The 21,058-nt window shown below is 42.5% G+C and overlaps 1 protein-coding gene across 1 annotated transcript in view; it reads left to right on the forward strand.

Moving 5' to 3' along the window:
- Positions 1–886: 886 nt before the first annotated feature.
- cfap92 (cilia and flagella associated protein 92 (putative)) overlaps positions 887–21,058 on the forward strand; it is a 126,594-nt gene continuing 106,422 nt past the window's right edge. The window contains exons 1-6 of the mRNA XM_073072156.1: positions 887–1,107; positions 1,197–1,500; positions 6,450–6,628; positions 16,815–17,025; positions 17,317–17,433; positions 20,857–20,920. Coding sequence (XP_072928257.1) covers positions 1,087–1,107; positions 1,197–1,500; positions 6,450–6,628; positions 16,815–17,025; positions 17,317–17,433; positions 20,857–20,920 — 896 coding nt within the window. The 5' untranslated portion in view covers positions 887–1,086. The remainder of the gene's footprint in view (positions 1,108–1,196; positions 1,501–6,449; positions 6,629–16,814; positions 17,026–17,316; positions 17,434–20,856; positions 20,921–21,058) is intronic.

A 21,058-nucleotide genomic window follows, 5' to 3' on the forward strand; every position in this document is an offset into this window, starting at 1 on the left:
CCAGAGCAAGCAGCAGGTGCAGTTACAATTAAAGGCAACACCAGTGAATCTGCAGATGCTGGAAATAAATAAAAACACAAAATGCTGGCAGAACTCAGCAGGCCAGACAGCATCTATGGGAGGAGGTAGTGACGACGTTTCGGGCTGAAACCCTTCATCAGGAGTGAAGTAACATGGGATGGCGGAGGGGGGGGATAAGAAGTGGGAGGAGGGATGAAGTAGAGAGCTGGGAAGTGATAGGCTGGAGGGAAATGGGCTAGGGGGAAGGTGGAGAATTATGGGAAATAAAAGAGAAAGAAAGGTAGGGCTGAGGGGAGATTATAGTGAGGGAGGGGGAATTAAAATACTTAAAAGACATTTGGACAGGTACACGGGAGAGAAAAAGGTTTAGTGCGCAGGAAATGGGCACTAAACAGGCAAACAGGAGAGACGTCTTGATGGGCGCAGCGCGAGTTCAAGCAAACAGCTTGTTTTTGCAATGTCTAACTATTAAAAGGTTAATTAAGTAGAAGAAATAAAAGAGAAAGATAACTCGAGAAATAACTCGGGAAAAGAGAGAAAAATAACTCGTAATTAGGCAGAGAAGGGAAGTTCCATCAACGCGCACAGCAGCAACCCCGAACAGTATCAGCTGTTCTCTGCAGCCGGGACGGCCAGCCAAGTGCGCTGGGGCTTGTTCGGCCCTGTCCAGGCTGGAATTGCCAGCGCCGAGCAACCTCGCCGTCCAATGGATTTGTGAAATGTTACAATATCCTGCGGAGGGATACGTGGAACAGCTTCCGACGGCGCGGGGCGGCCCGTTGCTGCGCGACGGGAAGAGTTGTGTCTGTTGCCGAGCAACCAAAAGTTGGAATCAAACTTGCGGTGGGAGCACCTGAGCCCGGGAGAGGAGAAACAATGGAGTAGCGGTATTGGTGGTCAGGTCCCCCAGCGAAGGGCAAGGGTGGCCCGCATGGCCACTGGTACCTGTATTCGACGCATTGGTTTTAGTTTTATACAGACTTTATTTATTTGCTTCGCTGTTTGAAGTTCAACAGTTTGAGCATTCAAACTTTTTAGTAGTTGTAGTTTATTCCACCCCCAAGAATGGATAGTCAGCTTCTCACTGTAAGCAGCAAACAATCGGATTTGAAAGTACAGCGAGACATTTTTCCTTTGTTAATAGCAATATTATCATTCTAATTGTTATTCCACAGGATGGTTCGGAAGAATTACATTTCCCTGACTCGATTTCCACCGAACTAGCCCCCTCGCTATTAGGTAGCGGAACAACTACGGACGGTGAAAGAGGGGCATCAGCTTCTGGCGATGACACGACAGGAGGGGCCTCAGACTACGGGCAAACCCTTGCAACCCCGGCGCCAGCTACTGAGCCCGATAACGCAGAGCAGAGTTCCGGCGTGTCCGAGGTCGCTAATGATTTCCAAGCCGAGGATACCGCCGAGCCCGTTCCTCACCTTGTCACGTTCACAGTGACTGTAACCCTGGCGGTACCGACTGGTATGTGGTTTAACCCTAATCCAAATAAAACATTCCCAACCTGTGGGAATGCCAGGCTCAGTTTTATTGAACTACTCACAGATAGTCTTTTTGTTGCACATCGTTAACGGCCAAGAAACGCGGATTACTTGTTAAAATGTTAAATACTCAATAGTCAATTTTTGGGGAAAAAATTGCTAATTGTCCAATTAATAACACCTGACTGATTGCGATTTATTGCTTTTCAGTTGCTGCATTTTGTACTTTGTTTTGAAGCTTATTTTTGCTGTGACTTTAAGGCACATAATACAAATTGTATAAAAAATCAAACAAACCGCCTCTGTCCTGTTAGGTTAACGTAGGGTTTCTTTCTGCAAATGCTCCCTGACTACAATGTTTCCATTTATTAAATAAGTAATGAAATCGTCATTTCATGGTTCAAGTGTTTTACAGTGATTTGTAGCCTCGACAAACATCCTCCAAAAATGCCAGTAGCCCATTCTCCACTTAAATGTTCCTGTTAAAAGTTTTCAGAGAACTTTGTGAACAATAAGAGCTAAAAATGTATTTGTTGTTGATAATAATGGATAATCCTTTTTCTGCTTTTTAATAACTTGCTGAGATGAGTGTACTCTATATTACATTGACTGTCCTGTTTATTATAAATTACTATGATGGCACATATAGATGGAGACGTAATGCAGATTTTTACTCCTCCTGTGAAGGATCTAAGAAATAAAGTCAATTCACTTCAGATTAATCCCAAACACTTCAATATCTCCCTGTGAATGTATAGAGGAGCATAATGGAACATTACAGCATTGTACAACCCTTTGGCCCATGAGATGTTATGCTGACCTTTTAACCTACTCTAAGATCAGTGGACCCTTCCCTCCCACATAGCCTTCTATTTTTCTATCATTCATCTGCCAATCAAAGTGTTTCTCGAATGTCCCAAATCTACCTACGTCTACAACCATCCCTGGCATTGCATTCTGTACACCACCACTCTCTGTTTTTTTTTTAAAAAAAGAAAAGAAATTACCTTTGGCATACCCCTATACTTTCCTCCAAGCACCTTTAAGTTATGCCACCTCTCATATTATCCAGTTAGGTGGTACAGAAAGTAACTGAAAGATTGGAAAAAATAAACATGTGCCCTGCTCTAGCATACAAGAAACAAGTGTTCTTTTGTAAGGCCAAGATTTAGAAAAACAGAAATTACCCAAGTCCAAAGAGACAATTATGGCTATTAAACTAATGGTTTATATTTTGATTATGTAGAATTGGGGAGGAGAATAGCATTCTTGTATTGGGAACTATTCTTATGCATCCTTTTGTAGATAATTGGGCTTTGTTCCAGGGAAGGTGGGATCTGTTCCAAAGGGATGGTTTACACCTGAACTGGAGAGGTACTAACATTCTTGCAGGAAAGTTTGCTAGTGCTTCTTAGGGGGGGGGGGGGGGGGTTTAAACTAAATTTGCAGGGGGAGGGGATCCAGAATGTGAGACAGGATAGCGAGAGGAAGAATAAAGGACAGGTGGGGACTACACGGTTCCGGAATATTAAGTGTGTAGTAGAGGAAGGTGGGGCGGAACAAGTGATAAGGAGGTCTCATGTACGGAGGGATGGTCTGACGGAACATGGAGTTAAATGTGTTGAACGAATAAGTAAATTTAGGAAGGATAACAAAATTCTAGGGGCGTATAGCCTGATGGGAGTTCGGGGAGCTGGATTAAGCACAATAGGCAACGATTCAAACAGAGAGAGGAGAAATGGGCTAAAAATTCTATATCTGAATGCACGAAGTGTCAGAAATAAGGCGGATGAGCTTGAAGCCCAGGTGCGAATGGGTAACTATGATGTTGTTGGGATAACAGAGACGTGGCTGCAGGGAGATCAGACCTGGGAAATGAATGTACAAGGGTATACGTGCTATCGTAGGGACAGAAATGTGGGCAGAGGGGGTGGGGTGGCCCTGTTGGTGAGGAATGAGATTCAGTCCTTTACAAGGGGGGACATAGGGTCAGGAGAAGTAGAGTCTGTGTGGATAGAACTGAGGAACAGTAAGGGCAAAAGGACCCAAATGGGTGTTGCTACAGGCCACCAAACAGTAGCATGGATATTGGGTGCAAGTTGAATAGGGAGTTAACATTGGCATGTGGCAAAGGTAATGTCGCAGTAGTTATGGGGGATTTCAACATGCAGGTGAACTGGGAGAATCAGGTTGGTGCTGGACCACAGGATAGGGAGTTTGTAGAGTGCCTACGGGATGCATTCTTGGAACAGCTTGTACCAGAGCTGACCAGGGACAAGACTATTCTGGATTTAGTGTTATGTAATGAACAGGATTTGATAAGTGATCTTGCAGTAAAGGAGCCATTAGGGGGTAGAGATCATAATATGATAAGCTTTTATCTGCAATTTGAGAAGGATAAGGGCAGATCGGAGGTGTCAGTGTTGCAGATGAACAGGGGAAACTATGGAGCCATGAGGGAGGAGCTGGCCAAAGTTGACTGGAAGGATAGCCTAGCAGAAAAGACAGTGGAACAGCAATGGCAGGTATTCTTGGGAATAATGCACAAGGTGCAAAATCAGTTCATCCCCCAGAGAAGGAGGGATTCAAAGGGGGGAAAGGGGCCACAGTGGTTGACAAAGGAAGTCAGAGATTGCATAGCATTAAAAAAAAAGGAAATATGACAGAGCTAAGGTGAGTGGGAGGACAGATGATTGGGAAGTTTTTAAGGAACAACAGAACTTAACTAAAAAGACAATACGGGGAGAAAAAATGAGGTACGAACGCAAGCTAGCCAGGAATATAAAGGAAGATAGCAACAGCTTTTTTAGGTATGTGAAGAGAAAGAAGATAGTTAAGAACAATGTTGGGCCCTTGAAGAATGAATTGGGTGAAATTGTTATGGGAAACAGAGAAATGGCAGAAGAATTTAATGAGTACTTTAGATCTGTTTTCACTAAGGAAGACACAAGCAGTCTCCCAGATGTATGGATGGGCCAAGGACATAGGGTAACAGAGGAAATGAAACAGATTGACATTCGGAAGGAAACGGTGATGAGAAGACTGATGGGACTGAAGGCTGACAAATCCCCAGGTCCAGATGGTCTGCACCCTAGGGTACTAAAGGAGGTGGCCCTGGAAATTGCAGATGCATTGGTAATCATTTTCCAATGTTCCTTAGATTCAGGATCAGTTCCTGAGGATTGGAGAATGGCTAAAGTTATCCCACTTTTTAAGAAAGGAGGGAGGGAAAAAACCTGTCAGCTTGACATCGGTGGTGGGAAAGATGCTAGAGTCCATTATTAAGGATGAAATAGTGGCATATCTAGATAGCAGTGATAGGATTGGGCCAAGCCAGCATGGATTTACCAAGGGTAAATCATGCTTGACTAATCTGTTGGAGTTTTTCGAGGATGTAACCAGGAAGTTAGACGGGGGAGATCCAGTGGATGTAGTGTACCTCGATTTCCAGAAGGCATTTGATAAGGTCCCACATAGAAGATTGGTGGATAAAATCAAAGCTCAGGGCATCGGGGGGGAAGGCATTGACATGGATAGAAAACTGGTTGGTAGATAGAAAGCAAAGGGTAGCGGTGAATGGGTGTTTCTCGGAATGGCAGGTGGTGACTAGTGGGGTGCCACAGGGCTCGGTATTGGGACCACAGCTGTTTACCATTTACGTTAATGATTTGGATGAAGGCATAGAAAATAACATCAGCAAATTTGCTGATGATACTAAGCTGGGTGGCAGTGTGGCATGTGATGAGGATGTTAGGAGAATTCAGGGTGACTTGGATAGGCTGGGTGAGTGGGCAGATACTTGGCAGATGGTGTTTAATGTGAATAAGTGTGAGGTTATCCACTTTGGGAGTAAGAACAGGAAGGCAGATTATTATCTGAACGGTACAGAGTTGGGTAAGGGAGTAATACAAAGAGATCTCGGAGTCCTTGTTCATCAGTCACTGAAGGTGAATGAGCAAGTGCAGCAGGCAGTGAAGAAGGCTAATGGAATGTTGGCCTTTATTACAAAGGGAATTGAGTACAAGAGCAAGGAAATCCTCTTGCATTTGTACAGAGCCCTGGTGAGACCACACCTGGAGTATTGTGTACAGTTTTGGTCTCCAGGGTTAAGGAAGGACATCCTGGCTGTAGAGGAAGTGCAGCGTAGATTCACGAGGTTAATTCCTGGGATGTCTGGACTGTCTTACGCAGAGAGGTTAGAGAGACTGGGCTTGTACATGCTGGAATTAAGGAGATTGAGAGGGGATCTGATTGAAACATATAAGATTATTAAGGGATTGGACAAGATAGAGGCAGGAAATATGTTTCAGATGCTGAGAGAGTCCAGTACCAGAGGGCATGGTTTGAGAATAAGGGGTAGGTCATTTAGGACAGAGTTAAGGAAAAACTTCTCCCAGAGAGTTGTGGGGGTCTGGAATGCACTGCCTTAGTGGAGGCCAATTCTCTGGATGCTTTCAAGAAGGAGCTAGATAGGTATCTTATGGATAGGGGAATCAAGGGATGTGGGGACAAGGCAGGAACCGGGTATTGATAGGAATTGATCAGCCATGATCTCAAAATGGTGGTGCAGGCTCGAAGGGCGGAATGGTCTACTTCTGCACCTATTGTCTATTGTCTAATGTCTATTCAATTGCATTACAAATTATACTTAAATTATATATTCTGCTCCGGGTCCATTCATAGTGCTTCATAAATATTCTTACAGTACTGAACATATCATAATTAATTTGCCCTGCATTCATCACTAGTCCATTTTTGAATGTTATTAATTGTCCACTATAAATACCACTGCTAGTAAAAAAAACATAGATTTCTTGTGCCAGCTGCTAAGCTGTATAGGTCAATTCATTTTAGGTCATTGGCACATGGTATAGATTTGCTTACAGTAGATTGAATCCTATTTTTATTAATTATGAAATATGCATTTCTCAGTGAAAGAGAATAACAAAATGAAAGATCAGAAGTATAAGGCACTGAAGATGTTGGAAGCATTAAAAGCTATCAGCTACTTCCACATGGAAGCATCTCTTCTTCCAAATGCTGAACCAATAAAATTTGACCTGGTGACTTTTGAAAAAGCTGCTAAGCTCTACATGGCAAATGATTCCCAGGTAGGTGATTTGTCCAGGTTTATCGATTCTGTTAAGGTTTACGCTGGATTGGCGTCTGTGGGCAGAGGACTGAGGTGACCATGATATGGAATTTGCAGATGGCGAATGTGGATTCAGACGTGATTTACAAAGGGGAATTGGATAGATCTTGATCGGGAGGAATTAATGCGTGGCTGCTGCAGCAAAAAAAATAGAGTGTGAAAGAGTGAGCTTGCTTTTTGGTCCTGAGTAATGATTTTGTGATATAGTTGTAGTCATTTGGTAACTGTTCCTGCCCAGTGCAAATTAGATGTTTTCCCATGACACCATGAACTCCATTGGGAAGGACCACTGGAACATCTGTCCTTACAGGCCATGGATTGACACTAATTTCAACAGGTTCATTACTATTGTTATAACTCCCAGTCTGTAAACGAATGTGGTACAGAGAAACACTAACTTGATTCCTCATTTTTATTCTGTTAGGTTGGCAATGGAAGCTTGGAATTGTATCTCAGTATTATCCTTTGATAATAGCATAAATTTAAATTTGAACCAGCTGTTTCAAAGATCATGAGTGGCAGTTTTTCATTAAGCTAGTAGTTACCATGCTTCAAGGAATAAATTATGAATCCTTAAAAATTTAGCTCTTTTAAAAATAACCTTTGAAATGTGCGTTTCCATGGCTTCACCTCTCATTATTTCTGTAACCTCCTCCAGACCTTATGTGAATTCTGCATTCCTCCAATTCTAGTCACTGGTAGCTCATCAGCTTTAATTGTGTTACCTTTGATAGCCGTGCATTCACCTGTCCAGTCCCTATATGCAGGAATTGCTTCATCAGTCCACTCTATCTCTCCTGTATAAGGCTGTTTTTTAAAAAACTTGCATTGATTTTGTGCTGATTTTTATTTCTCAGTGCTTGGAATATTTTATATGTCAGTTTATATAATTACATATTGCTGCTGTTATATTCCTCATAAAATATTTGTGTCTATTTTAATTAATTAATAAACTTTAAAGATCTTCACCATGAATTAACCATGAATATGTTTAACAAGAGAGGAAGTTTCCAATTAGTAACATATCACATATTTTGTACTGCCATGGAGAGTAATTATTTTTGCCTACTGAAACATTGTTGACCAAGGTGAAAATAAATTTAATTGTCATGTAGTCTCTTACTACTCAAAAGTCAATAGAAATCTTCTGCAATATTTTATTTTTGTTGTGGGAGAGTTGGGACAAAATGGGAGCTGACCTATGCCAACTGGAACAGGAGTGTAACCTTTATTCTCCTGAAATATATTTGTGACTAAGAGTTCTTAGCATCCAGAGATGCTCCTTCAATCTCAGATCCTCCAATTAAAGACCAAGTGGGTAGTGAAAACGCTTAAAGATTAGAATAAAAATATATGGTCCAATTTGTTGGGAAGTTGTGGACCTAATGATGGAATTGCCAAGCTGTCAACATTTAATTCATTTCTGCTTTGCTAAGAATAATGATAGGAAATGGGCTGCAATTATACAGGAAATTTTAAACAAAATTATGCTATTTCATTAGCTTTTACACTAATGGTATTGTGAATGCCGCCACAAGATGGCGGCATGTATGGTCGCAGCCAGCCTCTCTGGCTCCAATAAACAGTGAAATTTCCTGTGCTGTTCATCTTTTCTATGATTGAAAACACTGCTGATCATAAAGAACAGTAAAATTTGCAAATGTACCTCACCAGTGACTGGAATAATGAAGGTGCTGCACAGTTATGGCCCTTGCTCTGCACTGTGGCCTACCACAGCTACTTGGGAAGTGGACGTCAGAAGCGGAGCAGAGAAGGGTAGAGAAGTGCGGTAAGCGCGCCGGTATTCGAGGGGAACTTAAAGTGGATCCCTCCAGGCTCGTGCTCCCAACGATTCTACTCACTACTGTCTGTCACTGGAAAATAAACTGGATTACCTGCACTGGTCTGAACCAGTTGGAAATGAGGGACTTCTGCACACTCATCCTGACGAGTGTCCAGGGAGGTCTGTGTGGCCTCTGTCTCTGTCATTAAGAATTGGTGTGTGAGTGCCTTGGTAGTACCAGCCCACTGCTCACCACAGATGGAGTTTTTAATGGCGAACTGCAGCCCCTTCTATTTATCAACGGAGTTGACTGTCATTGTGAATGTTGCTGTTTACTAACCGCCCCCCCCCCCCCACCCCAGTCTGGGGAAGCACTGCAGGAGTTCTACAGCGCCATCTGCAACCTCGAAGCCTCTCATCCAGGTACTTTCTTCATTGTTGCTGGAGGCGTCAATCATGCCAACTTAAGTACAGTCCTGTCAAAGTTCTACCAGCATGTCAACTTCGTAACCAGAGTAGAGAAGATATTGGACCGCTGCCCCCGCCCTCACCTCAGACACTCAGACCACATCCCTGCATACAGACCACTGGTTAAACAAGCCAAGCCAGTTTACAGGGAGATCAGCACCAGGCCTGAAGGTGCCACCTAGCGTTGCGGGACCGTTTCGAAAGCACAGGCTGAAGCATACTCAGGGAGTCAAGTACCTAGGATCATCACGTCAATATTGATGAGTCTGCAGGACTATGCCGGAAAATGCATTGAGGACGTTACTGTGGTTTAACACTACACTGCCAGGGCAAAGCTAAAACCATGGCAGAGGTTTGTGCACTGCTGGGGAATCAGGGCACTGCCTTCAGATCAGGGGATGGGACAACTAAGGTCAGCAGTTGTGACGCACTCACACGCCACCGGGAAGGCAAAGCGAGAGTAGTCATATAAAACTTACAGACACATTTGCAGTGCCTGTGACAAAGTATACAAGCCATAATAGATTACAACTCCATTCTGTGCGTCAACACCCGTGATGTCTCCTGTCCTGGTGGGCTGAATGCCTTCTATGGATGACTTGACACAATGAATGATGTGCCATCAAGGAAAGCCCCTTCTCCCCGGAGGAACAGGTACTCTGTCCGGCCGTAGCCGAGGTGAGGAGAACCCTAGCCAAGGTAAACCCACTCATTGCTGTCGGGTCGGACAACATGGCTGGACAGGTGCTGATGGATTGTGCAGCCCAGCTAACAGAGGTCTTAATGGACACCTTTAATATCTCCATGAAACAGTCTGCTGTCCCTGCAGGCTTCAAGGCAGCCACCATCAGTCCGGTGGCCAAGAGAGCGACGGTAACTAGCCTGAATGATTACCGCCCAGTGGCAATAACCTCAACCATCATGAAGTGCTTTGTGCAGCTGGTGCTGGACTGTATAAATCTCACCTTCCAGCTACATTGAACCCTTTCCAGTTTGCATATACCACTCAAGCCAATGATGCCGTAGGCTGGGCCCTCCACTCTGCCCTGTCCCTTCTAGAAAATGATGCCTCTTCCGCTAAGTTGTTGCTTATTGACTTCAGCTCGGCGTTTAACACTATCATCCCTCAGAGGCTGGTGGGTAAACTGTTCTCATTGAGGCTCAACCTCTCTCTCTGTAACCGGGGCCTGGACTTCTTTGTGGAAAGGCCATAGTCAGTCCGAGTTGGCGGCAGCATCTCAAACTCTGTCAGGCTGTGCACTGGTGCCCCCAGGGTTGTGTACTCACGACTGCACAACCAGATCCAACTCGAGCTGCGTCATCAAGTTCGCCGATGACACAACAGTGGTTGGCCTCACCAGCAACAATGATGAGTCGGCATACGGCGAGGAGGTTGAGAGGCTTGTCAACGTGGACAAGACAAAAGAGATGATTGTGGACAGCAGGAAGGTGCAGGTCGACCACTCTCTATTGCACATCAATAGCTCTGTCATGGAGAGAGTGAAGAGCACAGAGTTCCTTGGTGTGCACATAACAGACAATCAAACCTGTTCCCACAACACCCTCATTGGTCAAAAAGGCACAGCAGCATCTATACTTCTTGCGGTATGCAAGTCTTCCCACCCCCATTCTACCAACTTTCTAGAGGAGCACCATCGAGAGTGTCCTGTCTGGCTGCATCATTGTGTGGTATGGAAGCTGCAGGGCCCTGCAGAGGACAGTAAAGACTGCCGAGAGGATCACCGGGGTCTCCCTCCCCCACTATCTGTGACATTTACCAGGAGCGTTGTATACGAACGGCCCATTGTTGAGGATCCCTACACCCATCCCAAAATTTCTTCGACCCACTACTATCAGGAAGGATGTACAGGTGCACCAGGACTAGGACTGCCAGACTGGGTAACAGTATCTTCCCTGAGACTGTGAGACTAATGAATACTCTGCCACCACCGAGGTCTTGTCACTGGGACAGTGAGCTGTTTACAGTTCACTGTTAATCTATTCTGTGCACTACATGTACTTTATTAATTAATTTGTGGTAATAGTTTATTTTATCTGCTTTGTGTGATGTATGTTCTGTGGGTGCACCGTGGCCCAGAGGAATGTTGTTTCATTTGGTTGTAAGTATATATTATATAGTCAGATGGCGATGAACTTGAACTTCACTGTTGTGGTTATTTATAGGGGATGTGTGATGCTAGCAAGTGTTACAGGCATCTGTCAGGATCATTAACCATTCAGATCGAAGATTTCTTACATTCAGCAAAAAATATGGATTATAATTAATGCCTTAACAATTGTTAGTGAATTAAACGAGACATGCAAAATGCATAAGCAAGGCACAAAAATATCAAGCAAATTAAAAATAATTTTAAAAACATACAGCCATTTTAAAAAAATGATATTCTGAAGGAATGAGACTCTACCCATTGAAAACATTTTTACATTCAGTACTGCCCTGCACAGAGCATCTTGCATTGTGAGACCTTCCAAGGATCATTTCCTCCCTACTTGAATCCCAGCTTACAGTTTAAATAAGTTAATTGTGAGCGAGATTAAAAATCTAATGTCTGTGCTCGATTACCTCATATTTTGCAGCAATCTAAGATGCTCTCTGATGACAGCCTTGACCTGGTAGGTAGAATTATTGCCCGAACAGAAAGTTGAGTTCTACTTCAGATATTTGAGCACAAAGCTTGATTTGGGTCTTCAGTGTGGCTCCGAGGAAAGGAACCGCTGTACAGAGCTGCTCTCTTTAGAATGAAACATTAAACTGAAGCCTGGACTTCCTTCAGTGTTGGTTCCAAAAAAAATCCCATGTTGTTTTTTCTAAGAATAGTTAGATAGATAGATACTTTATTCATCCCCATGGGGAAATTCAACATTTTTTCCAATGTCCCATACACTTATTGTAGCAAAACTAATTACATACAATACTCAACTCAGTAAAAATATGATATGCATCTAAAAACGCCCTCTCAAAAAGCATTAATAATAGCTTTTAAAAAGTTCTTAAGTAGTTTACTTAAGTACATTGAGTCCTAACCCCGGCACTTTAACATATCTTACTCCTGGCGGTTGAATTGTAAAGCCGAATGGCATTGGGGAGTAATGATCTCTTCATCCTGTCTGAGGAACATTGCATCGATAGCAACCTGTCGCTGAAACTGCTTCTCTGTATCTGGATGGTGCTATGTAGAGGATGTTCAGGGTTTTCCATAATTGACCGTAGCCTACTCAGCGCCCTTCGCTCTGCTACCGATATTATACTCTCCAGTACTTTGCCCACGACAGAGCCCGCCTTCCTTATCAGCTTATTAAGACGTGAGGCGTCCCTCTTCTTAATGCTGCCTCCCCAACACGCCACCACAAAGAAGAGGGCGCTCTCCACAACTGACCTATAGAACATCTTCAGCATCTCACTACAAACATTGAATGACGCCAACCTTCTAAGGAAGTACAGTTGACTCTGTGCCTTCCTGCACAAGGCATCTGTGTTGGCAGTCCAGTCTAGCTTCTCGTCTAACTGTACTCCCAGATACTTGTAGGTCTTAACCTGCTCCACACATTCTCCATTAATGATCACTGGCTCCATATGAGGCCTAGATCTCCTAAAGTCCACCACCATCTCCTTGGTCTTGGTGATATTGAGACGCAGGTAGTTTGAGTTGCACCATATCACAAAGTCCTGTATCAGTTTCCTATACTCTTCCTCCTGTCCATTCCTGACACACCCCACTATGGCCGTGTCATCAGCGAACTTCTGCACATGGCAGGACTCCGAGTTATATTGGAAGTCTGATGTGTACAGGGTGAACAGGACCGGAGAGAGCACGGTCCCCTGCGGCGCTCCTGTGCTGCTGACCACCGTGTCAGACCTACAGTCTCCCAACCCAGTAAACGATGTCAATACGTGCTCCTCAACCAATGTGACCAAAACTCATTACCTGGCCATTATAATGTTCTTTGTCAGAGATTGCTGTATACAAATTGACTGTTGTCTTTACAGCGCTACAATATGAACATTAGTAAGAACTTCATTGTCCAGAAGGTGATTTGGAATACCTCTGCTCATGAAGAATGGAAATACAAGTTTTATTTTAACACATTATAAGTTGTGCTGGTAGCTGTCAAGTTTTAGACAAAATATCTTGCAGCGGTTATAACAATTGTTACTTGAAGAAAGATTTGGCATTAAAACTTGTGTCGTTGCATGTTGTTCATATTTGTGAAATGAATGTTTTGTGAATTCAATTTAAAGATGAACTTGTAGATTTCGGTGATAACTGTATTTTTCTTACCCATGTGATTTGTACTTCAGTATGTAGTATGCTTATTCCTTAGAGTTGCTGCATTAGTGTAGGGGAGTGAGCTTGCAGAGAGAGCTGACATGACCAAATAGTTTTGATTTTTGTTGGGAGAAAGTAGGAAAGATACGAAATGTAAGGTATTTTTTTCTGATTTCCCACTGAGCAATGAAATTACCTATTATGTTTACTAATCAAGTTGACTGTATCTGCATATTTCGATGTATAGTAAGTTTTTCTTTAATGTTGTAACTTATCTTTGGAAAAATGGGTTCTTGCTAAAAGTTCACAGGAACAGATATGTTAATGATATATTTTCACCAGCTTTGAGATACAAATAAAGCAAAACCTAGTGCTCAATGCTGGAGACTATAAGAAGATGATTGAGCAAATTAAAAAAATTTCAACAAGAAATGTTTTGGGAAAAAAAGTAGAACTTTGAATAATTCATTGACTTTATGATTTCTAGAAGTCATCAGGAGTTCAGATTTTATATTTATTCCTAAATACACATTATGTATTAACTGGGGGATAACCTGCTCAATAAAAGTGAAGAATAAACTGGGTAATTATAGACAAATTAGACTAATGTCAGAATTGTAAATTCTTTGGAACCGTAATGAAAATTAAAATGTGCAAGGAGCTCAAAACAGGATGTATATTTGAGAAATACAATTTATTTGAAGATATGATCATTGATTAGAGGAGGAAAGTATTTAAGAAATGGACTGTATGAATTTTCTTAAGGTGAATCACAGATGGTTTCTTAGACAATTTAAGTTAAAGCTATAACAGGAAGATATAAACCCTATTGAGAAAGCTGGCAAGCAGAAGTGAAACCAATACGTTAGGATAAATGACTGTTGATTCCATGAGAGAAGATTAGAACATTGGGTTCAGTCTGGTTCTCTTTTCTCTAAGATGAGTTTATATGTTAGGAACATAGTTTCAAAATTTGATTATATTAGTGAGAGCCTGATAGACGTAAATGAGGACTTTAGTGACGTCAGGAAAACATTAACTAGATAACACAATGAGCAGACAGACAGTGGGTCAATTTAACAGGTAGATATGATTTAATATAGTGTGGGAGGGCAGACAATAAATGGAACCTTACCTTGAATGGTCTTCTGTTTAATGGATGGCTCTCATATAGATCATTGGTATGCCACTTCAACATTAGTAATGCAATGGAGTTTTGGTATTTGAAGGGGATGAGGATAACCGAATTCATCTAAAATGCAACTGAATGAAACACTGTTCATTTTTAAGCATTTAATTTGAGACTTGTTAAAGAGGCGATGCAGTATAATAGCAATGATTATTAATTTATATCAATTTATAAGTAAGGCACAGTTTTTGACACTGTCTTTTAGGAAGTATAATAAAGCCAGATTTGCTTTTCGTAAGCTTAGTTTGGATGTTAGAATTTTCTGTTAGTGAGAATAAAACAGTTGACATTTGTTATTGAGAATGCAGCTTGATTCATTTAGTTAAGATGATGATGTTGACATAAATTAATAGCAATGTTGATACTAGCATTTACAGTAGGGTAAACCGACACAAAAATGTTACATCAGAAAGGAAATTTTGTACACAGAAAATGTGTGCAAATCTAAATACAAATTAGAAATTACTTAAAGACTAATTTTGTTTTACTTGTGGGACAGTTGATTGGTTTGCTAATGAATTTTGTGAGTGGAGGGGTGGAGGTACGTCTCTACCAAAGGAGGTGTAAGGTGCTCCTTCCCTGTACTAGCCTGCAGGTCACCCTGGGGCAAGGTGTAGCACCTGCTTAGCCCCCCCCCAAATCAGGTTCACATGAAGCCATGGGAGCAGGTGGTAACAGCCGTCACAAGTCCTGGTTATGTGACCACTGACACCAGGCAGATAATCTCTGAAGAGTATCGATAATGGCTGGGGTCACCTGTCTTGTAAAGACACCGTCCAGAAGAAGGCAATGGCAAACCACTTCTGTAGAAAAATTTGCCAAGAACGATCATGATCATAGACCACAATGACCCATGTCTTACGACATGGCACATAATGAACAAATGAATGAATTTTAACTCCATGTGAAGTTTCTATGTTGTTGCAGCCAAAATTAAGTAGAGGGTAATGAACCTTCTGGAGGATACGTTGCCCAAATGAGGCATGCAAGCATGTTCAAGCTTCACTCATGATGGCATCAAAGCCAATCACTGTTGAGATTACTTTCAGACATTATTCAGATGATATTCTTGATTTTCAGTATAACATAATTAAAGTTTGTGTTCAACATACACAAGATGCTGGAGGAACTCAGCAGGCCAGGCAGCATCCAGGGGAAAGAGTAAAGTTGATGTTTCAGGCTGAGGCCCTCATCCAGACTGGAAAAAAAATGAGAAGTTAGAGCAAGAAGGTGGGGGAGAGTTGGAAGAAGTACATGGTGGTGGGTAATAGGTGAAACTAGGAGAGGGGGATGGGTGAAGTAAAGAGCTGGGAAGTCGATTGGAGAAAGAGATAAAGGGCTGGAGAAGGGGGAATTTGACTGGTGAAAGAGATAAAGGGCTGGAGAAGGACAGGGCAGAAGATCATGGAAGAAAGGGAAGGGGGAGGGCACCAGAGGCAGGTGATGGGCAGATAAGAGAATGAGGTGAGATAGGAATGGGGAATAGTGAAAGGGTGGGCAATTACTGGAAGTTTGAGATATCAACATTCATGCCATCAGGTTGGAGGTTACCATAATGGAATGTAAGGTGTTGCTCCTCCAACCTGAGTGTGGCCTTATTGTGACGGTAGAGGAGGCCATGGACTGGCATGTGGGAATGGGAAGTAGAATTGAAATGGGTGGCCACTAGAAGATCCTGCTTTTTCTGGCGGACAGAGCGTAGGTGCTCAGCAAAGTGGTCTCCCAGTCTATGTCGGGTCTCACCGATATACAAGAGGGCACATCAGGAATGCTGAATATAGTAGATGACCCCAACAGGCTCACAGATGAAGTGTTGCCTCACCTGGAAGGACTGTTTGGGGCCCTGAGTGATAGTGAGGGAGGAGATGTAGGTGCAGTTGTGGCACTTGTTCCACTAGCAAAGGTAAGTACCGGGAGAGAGATCAGTGGAGAGGGATGAATGGGCAAGGGAGTTGTGTAGGGAGCAATCCCTGCAGAAAGTGGAGGTGGGGTGGAGGGGAAGGAAAGATGTACTAGGTGGTGGGATCCTGTTGGAGGTGGTAGAAGTGGTGGAGAATTATGTGCTGGATGCAAAGGCTAATGGGGTGGCTGGTAAGGACGAGGAACTGTATCCTTGAGAGGATGGGGTGAGGACAGATGTGCACAAAATGGAAGAAGTGCAGTTGAAGGCAGTGTTGATGGTGGAAGAAGGGCACCCTTTGAAGAAGGAGGACACCTCATTAGTTCTGGAATGAAAAGCCTCATCCTGAGAGCAAATGTGTCAGAGACAGAGGAACTAAGAGAAGGGGATACCATTTTTACAAGTGACAGGGTGGGAAGAAGTATAGTCCAGTAGCTCTGAGAATTTGCATTGCTTGCTGTTGAAATATATTTAAACCATGTTTAAGCTTGTGACCTCTTTGATAATGAATTGCAGGTTCTAAAGCCATGGAATGAAGATGAACGGAGGTGGTTGCTCTTCCGCCATAACGTGGAGCTGCCTGTTACTAAGGAATTAATATTAACACTTGTCCCTCATAGAATGACACTTAGGGTATGGGAAGGTAAAGACAAAGTGAGCCCAAAGGCCAAGTTTGATCACCCTAAGAACTTGCATCATCCATCGGACGCGGAAGAAGCAAGTGTCGGTGAGTCAGAAGAGGTGGATTTCTCTGCTGTTTTAATAATAAATGCAAATGATGAAATAATTTAAAAGACAATTTTAAAATCCAGAACTGTTTACTGTGTTATATCTAATGTAATTATATTTGAATAATGAAAACTACATTTAAAACTAAAACACCTTTAGAAATGATACTGATTATTGAGTTTAGGATAAAAAAGACAATGTTAATAGTATCATATTATAAAATGGATGATTTAAATTAATGTTGCTGGAAAAGTGCGTATTCTTTCTGACTATCTGATTTCATTGGCAGGTAGTATAAAATATTTGGTTAAGGATCAATTAGAATTGTTGGAAAACAGCCCCCTCTTGACAACCTATAAAGCAACAGATGATTTGCCACCGGAAACCATGAACTTTCCTGCACAAGGTAAAAGAGCACCCTGCAGAAAACCAGCATCATGTGCACTTCCATTTTTCTTTAATTGCACGCCTAACGAACAGTTTCCTGAAAACATCTAAAAACCCATCATGTAGGATGACCTCTGTTTATTCCATGCCGATTGTGGGACTGTTTGTTTAAATGTGTTTGTGGGGCATGATTCAACCGATGGAATATTAATTAAGGTAAAACTTCAAGGACTGTTTGACATCGGTTCATATGCATTTTATAATATCTATAACCACATTTCTGTTCTCTTTCTTTTAATATTTTTAGCATCCTAAATGTTTTGAGTAAGCATCACTACTGACAATGGCTACTAAGATTACTAGGTAGATAGTTCCCTCATAATAATCATAGCATTGATATCAATAGAAAGAATGAAGTGAAGTGAACACACAATGGTTGCATTGTCATGAGCCAAAGAACCATTGATGCATTCCACAATTATTGAAGCTATCCTGTGCTGTTATCAATATTGTGAAACAACTAAATCAACCACCACAAATCTGTTTACTGGAAAATGTCATGAATACAAACGCAAGAAACTTTGCAGATGCTGAAAATCCAAAAGCTATACAACACCAGAATGTTGGAGGAATTCAGCAGGCCAGGCAGCAAAAATGGAAATAAATAAACAGTCAATGTTTCGGGCCAAGGCCCTTCTACAGGACTGGAAAGGAAGGGGGAAGACACCAGAATTATTTTTTTTTTAAGTTGGGGGGAGGGGAAGATCGATAGATAGAAGGTGACTGGTGAAGCCAGGTGATTGGAAAAGACCATAAGACAGATAAAGGATCAGAAATAGGCTATTTGGCCCATTGAGCCTGCTTCGCCATTCAATCATGGCTGATCCAATTCTTCCAGTCATCCCAACTCCCCTGCCTTCTCCCCATATCCTTTGATGCCCTGGCTAATCAAGAATCAATCTATCTCTGCCTTAAATACACCCAATGACTTGGCCTCCACAGCCGCTTGTGGCAACAAATTCCGCAGATTTACCACTCAATGACTAAAGTAATTTCTCCACATCTCTATCTAAATGGACATCCTTCAATCCTGAAGTCGTGCCCTCTTGTCCTAGAATCCCCTAGCATGGGAAATTTTTAATTGGCAAGGGCAAATTATGAGGCTATAAGGCTAGAACTTGCGGGTGTGAATTGGGATGATGTTTTTGCAGGGGAATGTATTATGGACATGTGGTTGATGTTTAGGGATCTCTTGCAGGATGTTAAGGATAAATTTGTCCCGGTAAGGAAGATAAAGAATTGTAGGGTGAAGGAAACATGGGTGACTGGTGAGGTGGAGAATCTAGTCAGATGGAAGAAGGCAGCATACGTGAGGTTTAGGAAGCAAGGATCAGATGAGTCTATTGAGGAATATAGAGTAGCAAGAAAGGAGCTTAAGAAGGGGCTGAGGAGAGCAAGAAGGGGGCATGAGAAAGCCTTGGTGAGTAGGGTAAAGTGTCGGGAAAGAGATTAGTGGGGAGGGACAAATGGAGAAGGAACTCATGGAGTCAGTGGCCACTGTGGAAAGTGGAGAGTGCGTGGGAGGTAAAGATGTGGAAAAAGCATCTAGTGCTTTCCCAGCGTATATGATGAATAAATTCTTCTCGGGCTTCTAGCCAGGTACAGGTACCGATTTGAACCGAAGTGTCGATAACAAACTCTGCCATTTTCATCAGGGGTGATGCCTGGGCAAGTCTCGTGTTCTGCTACCACCGATTTCTCTGGGTAATCCAAATGGATACATCTTTGACCAACATAAGCTGTGATTTGAGCTTCCTTATGGGTTTGTCGATGGTATTAATCCAGTATTTCTTCCTGGCAATCCTTCCAGAAACTGTGGAACTAAAGGGAAGATGAGCGGCATCACATTTCCCAATGAAGAGCGGTTTTTTCTACTTCGATTAACCATGTGAAAACTATTTTGGGCCTGGGGAGTCTGCATGAGGAAATAAGACTACTACACACAACATTCCTACACAATGGCTACAAGGTGAAGGAAATCAATTGGGCCCTTAAAAGGAAAGACAGAAAAACCAGGAATCCCAACAACGAGGAGGAACTTGTTGCTACCGCCGGTCTTCCCTACATTTCCATGGTTTCTGGGAGGGTCATCGGGATCCTGAAGAAATAGCAGATTAATACCATTCGCAAACCCACAAGGAAGCTCAAATCGCAGCTTATGCGGATCAAAGGTAACCTGGGACACAGGACAACTGACGTTACAGGATTCCCTGCGAATGCGGAGCAGGGAATATTGGCCAGATAGGATGCAAGGTGGAAACCTGCGTCAAAGACCACAGGAGGTATGTCCGAATGGGTTGCCCCGAGGAATTGGTGGTAGCAAGACATTGCATTCGCAAATGCCATAGAATTGACTTCAGTAGCACAGAACTACTATGCCACACCAATGGCTTTTGGGACCAATGAAGTAAAACTAGAGGAAAAGAATTTTAACAAAGATGAAGGTCTCAGTCTAAGTAAGAACTGGAATTCAAGTGTAAACAAGGTGGGAGAGCAGATGAGGGCGAACCAGTCAGGAAGGATGGACTAAACACCAGTGGTCTAGATATGCCCAGGCATCATCCCTGATGAATGTGGCACAATTTGTTATTGAAATGTTGGTTAAAACTGATACCTATATCTGGATGGATAACCAAGAAGAGTTTATAAGGTAAAGATGTGTTTAGTGGTAGGGTCCCTTTGGAAATAGCAGAAGTTGAAGAGAATGATGTGTTGAATGTGGAGGCTCATGTAGGTAAGGACAAGAGGAACTCTATCACTGTTGAGGCGGTGGGAAGATGGAGTGAACCTGGATGGCTGGGAAATGGCCAAGATGTGGGTGGGGGCAGCATCCATGGTGAAGGAAGGGAAACCCCGTTCTTTGAAGAAAGAGAAAATCTCTGATGTCCTGGGAAGCCTCATCCTGGGAACAAATGCAGCAGAGCAAAAGGAGTGTGAAAAGGGAATAGCATTTCTACTGGAGACCGGGTGGGAAGAGGTGTAGTCAAGGTAGCTATGGGAATCTGTGGGTTTATAATAGATGTTGGTTGATGGTTAGTCTCCAACAATGGAGACAGAGAGATGTAGAGAGGGGAGGGAGGTGCTTCCAGAGATGGAGAAAGAGATCAAGAAAGGGGAGGGTGGTGAATAGAATAGAATGAGTAGAATTTTCTTACGGGAATTATTGTCATTCTATTGAATAAATTCTTGGATAATTAACAGTTAGTGAAATTATTGGAAGACACAAACACATCACTTTATCATTATTCCCCTTGTCTGTAAAACTGCACAGACCTTTTAATCCTGCTGGGTAGTTGTGGCTGCTGTTAAAGTAAATTTAGTGATCTATAGTTCTAATTTTAGAATTCCCTTGCCTCATTTTCTCAACACTTATATCGTACAGGAACAGTTTCCACGTTTACCCTTCATGATACTGAAGTAACGACTCTGAATGAACAGCTACAGAGGTAAAATTTGACATTTGCTTTTCAGGGTGACTGTAAGATAAGAATGCATGGAGTTGGGGGTTAATGTTTTAGCATGGATAGAGCTTGGTTAACCGATAGAAGGCAGAGAGTTGGGATAAATGGGTGTTTCTCTGGTTG

This window comes from Hemitrygon akajei, chromosome 19, assembly GCF_048418815.1.
Source record: "Hemitrygon akajei chromosome 19, sHemAka1.3, whole genome shotgun sequence".
NCBI lineage: Eukaryota > Metazoa > Chordata > Chondrichthyes > Myliobatiformes > Dasyatidae > Hemitrygon > Hemitrygon akajei.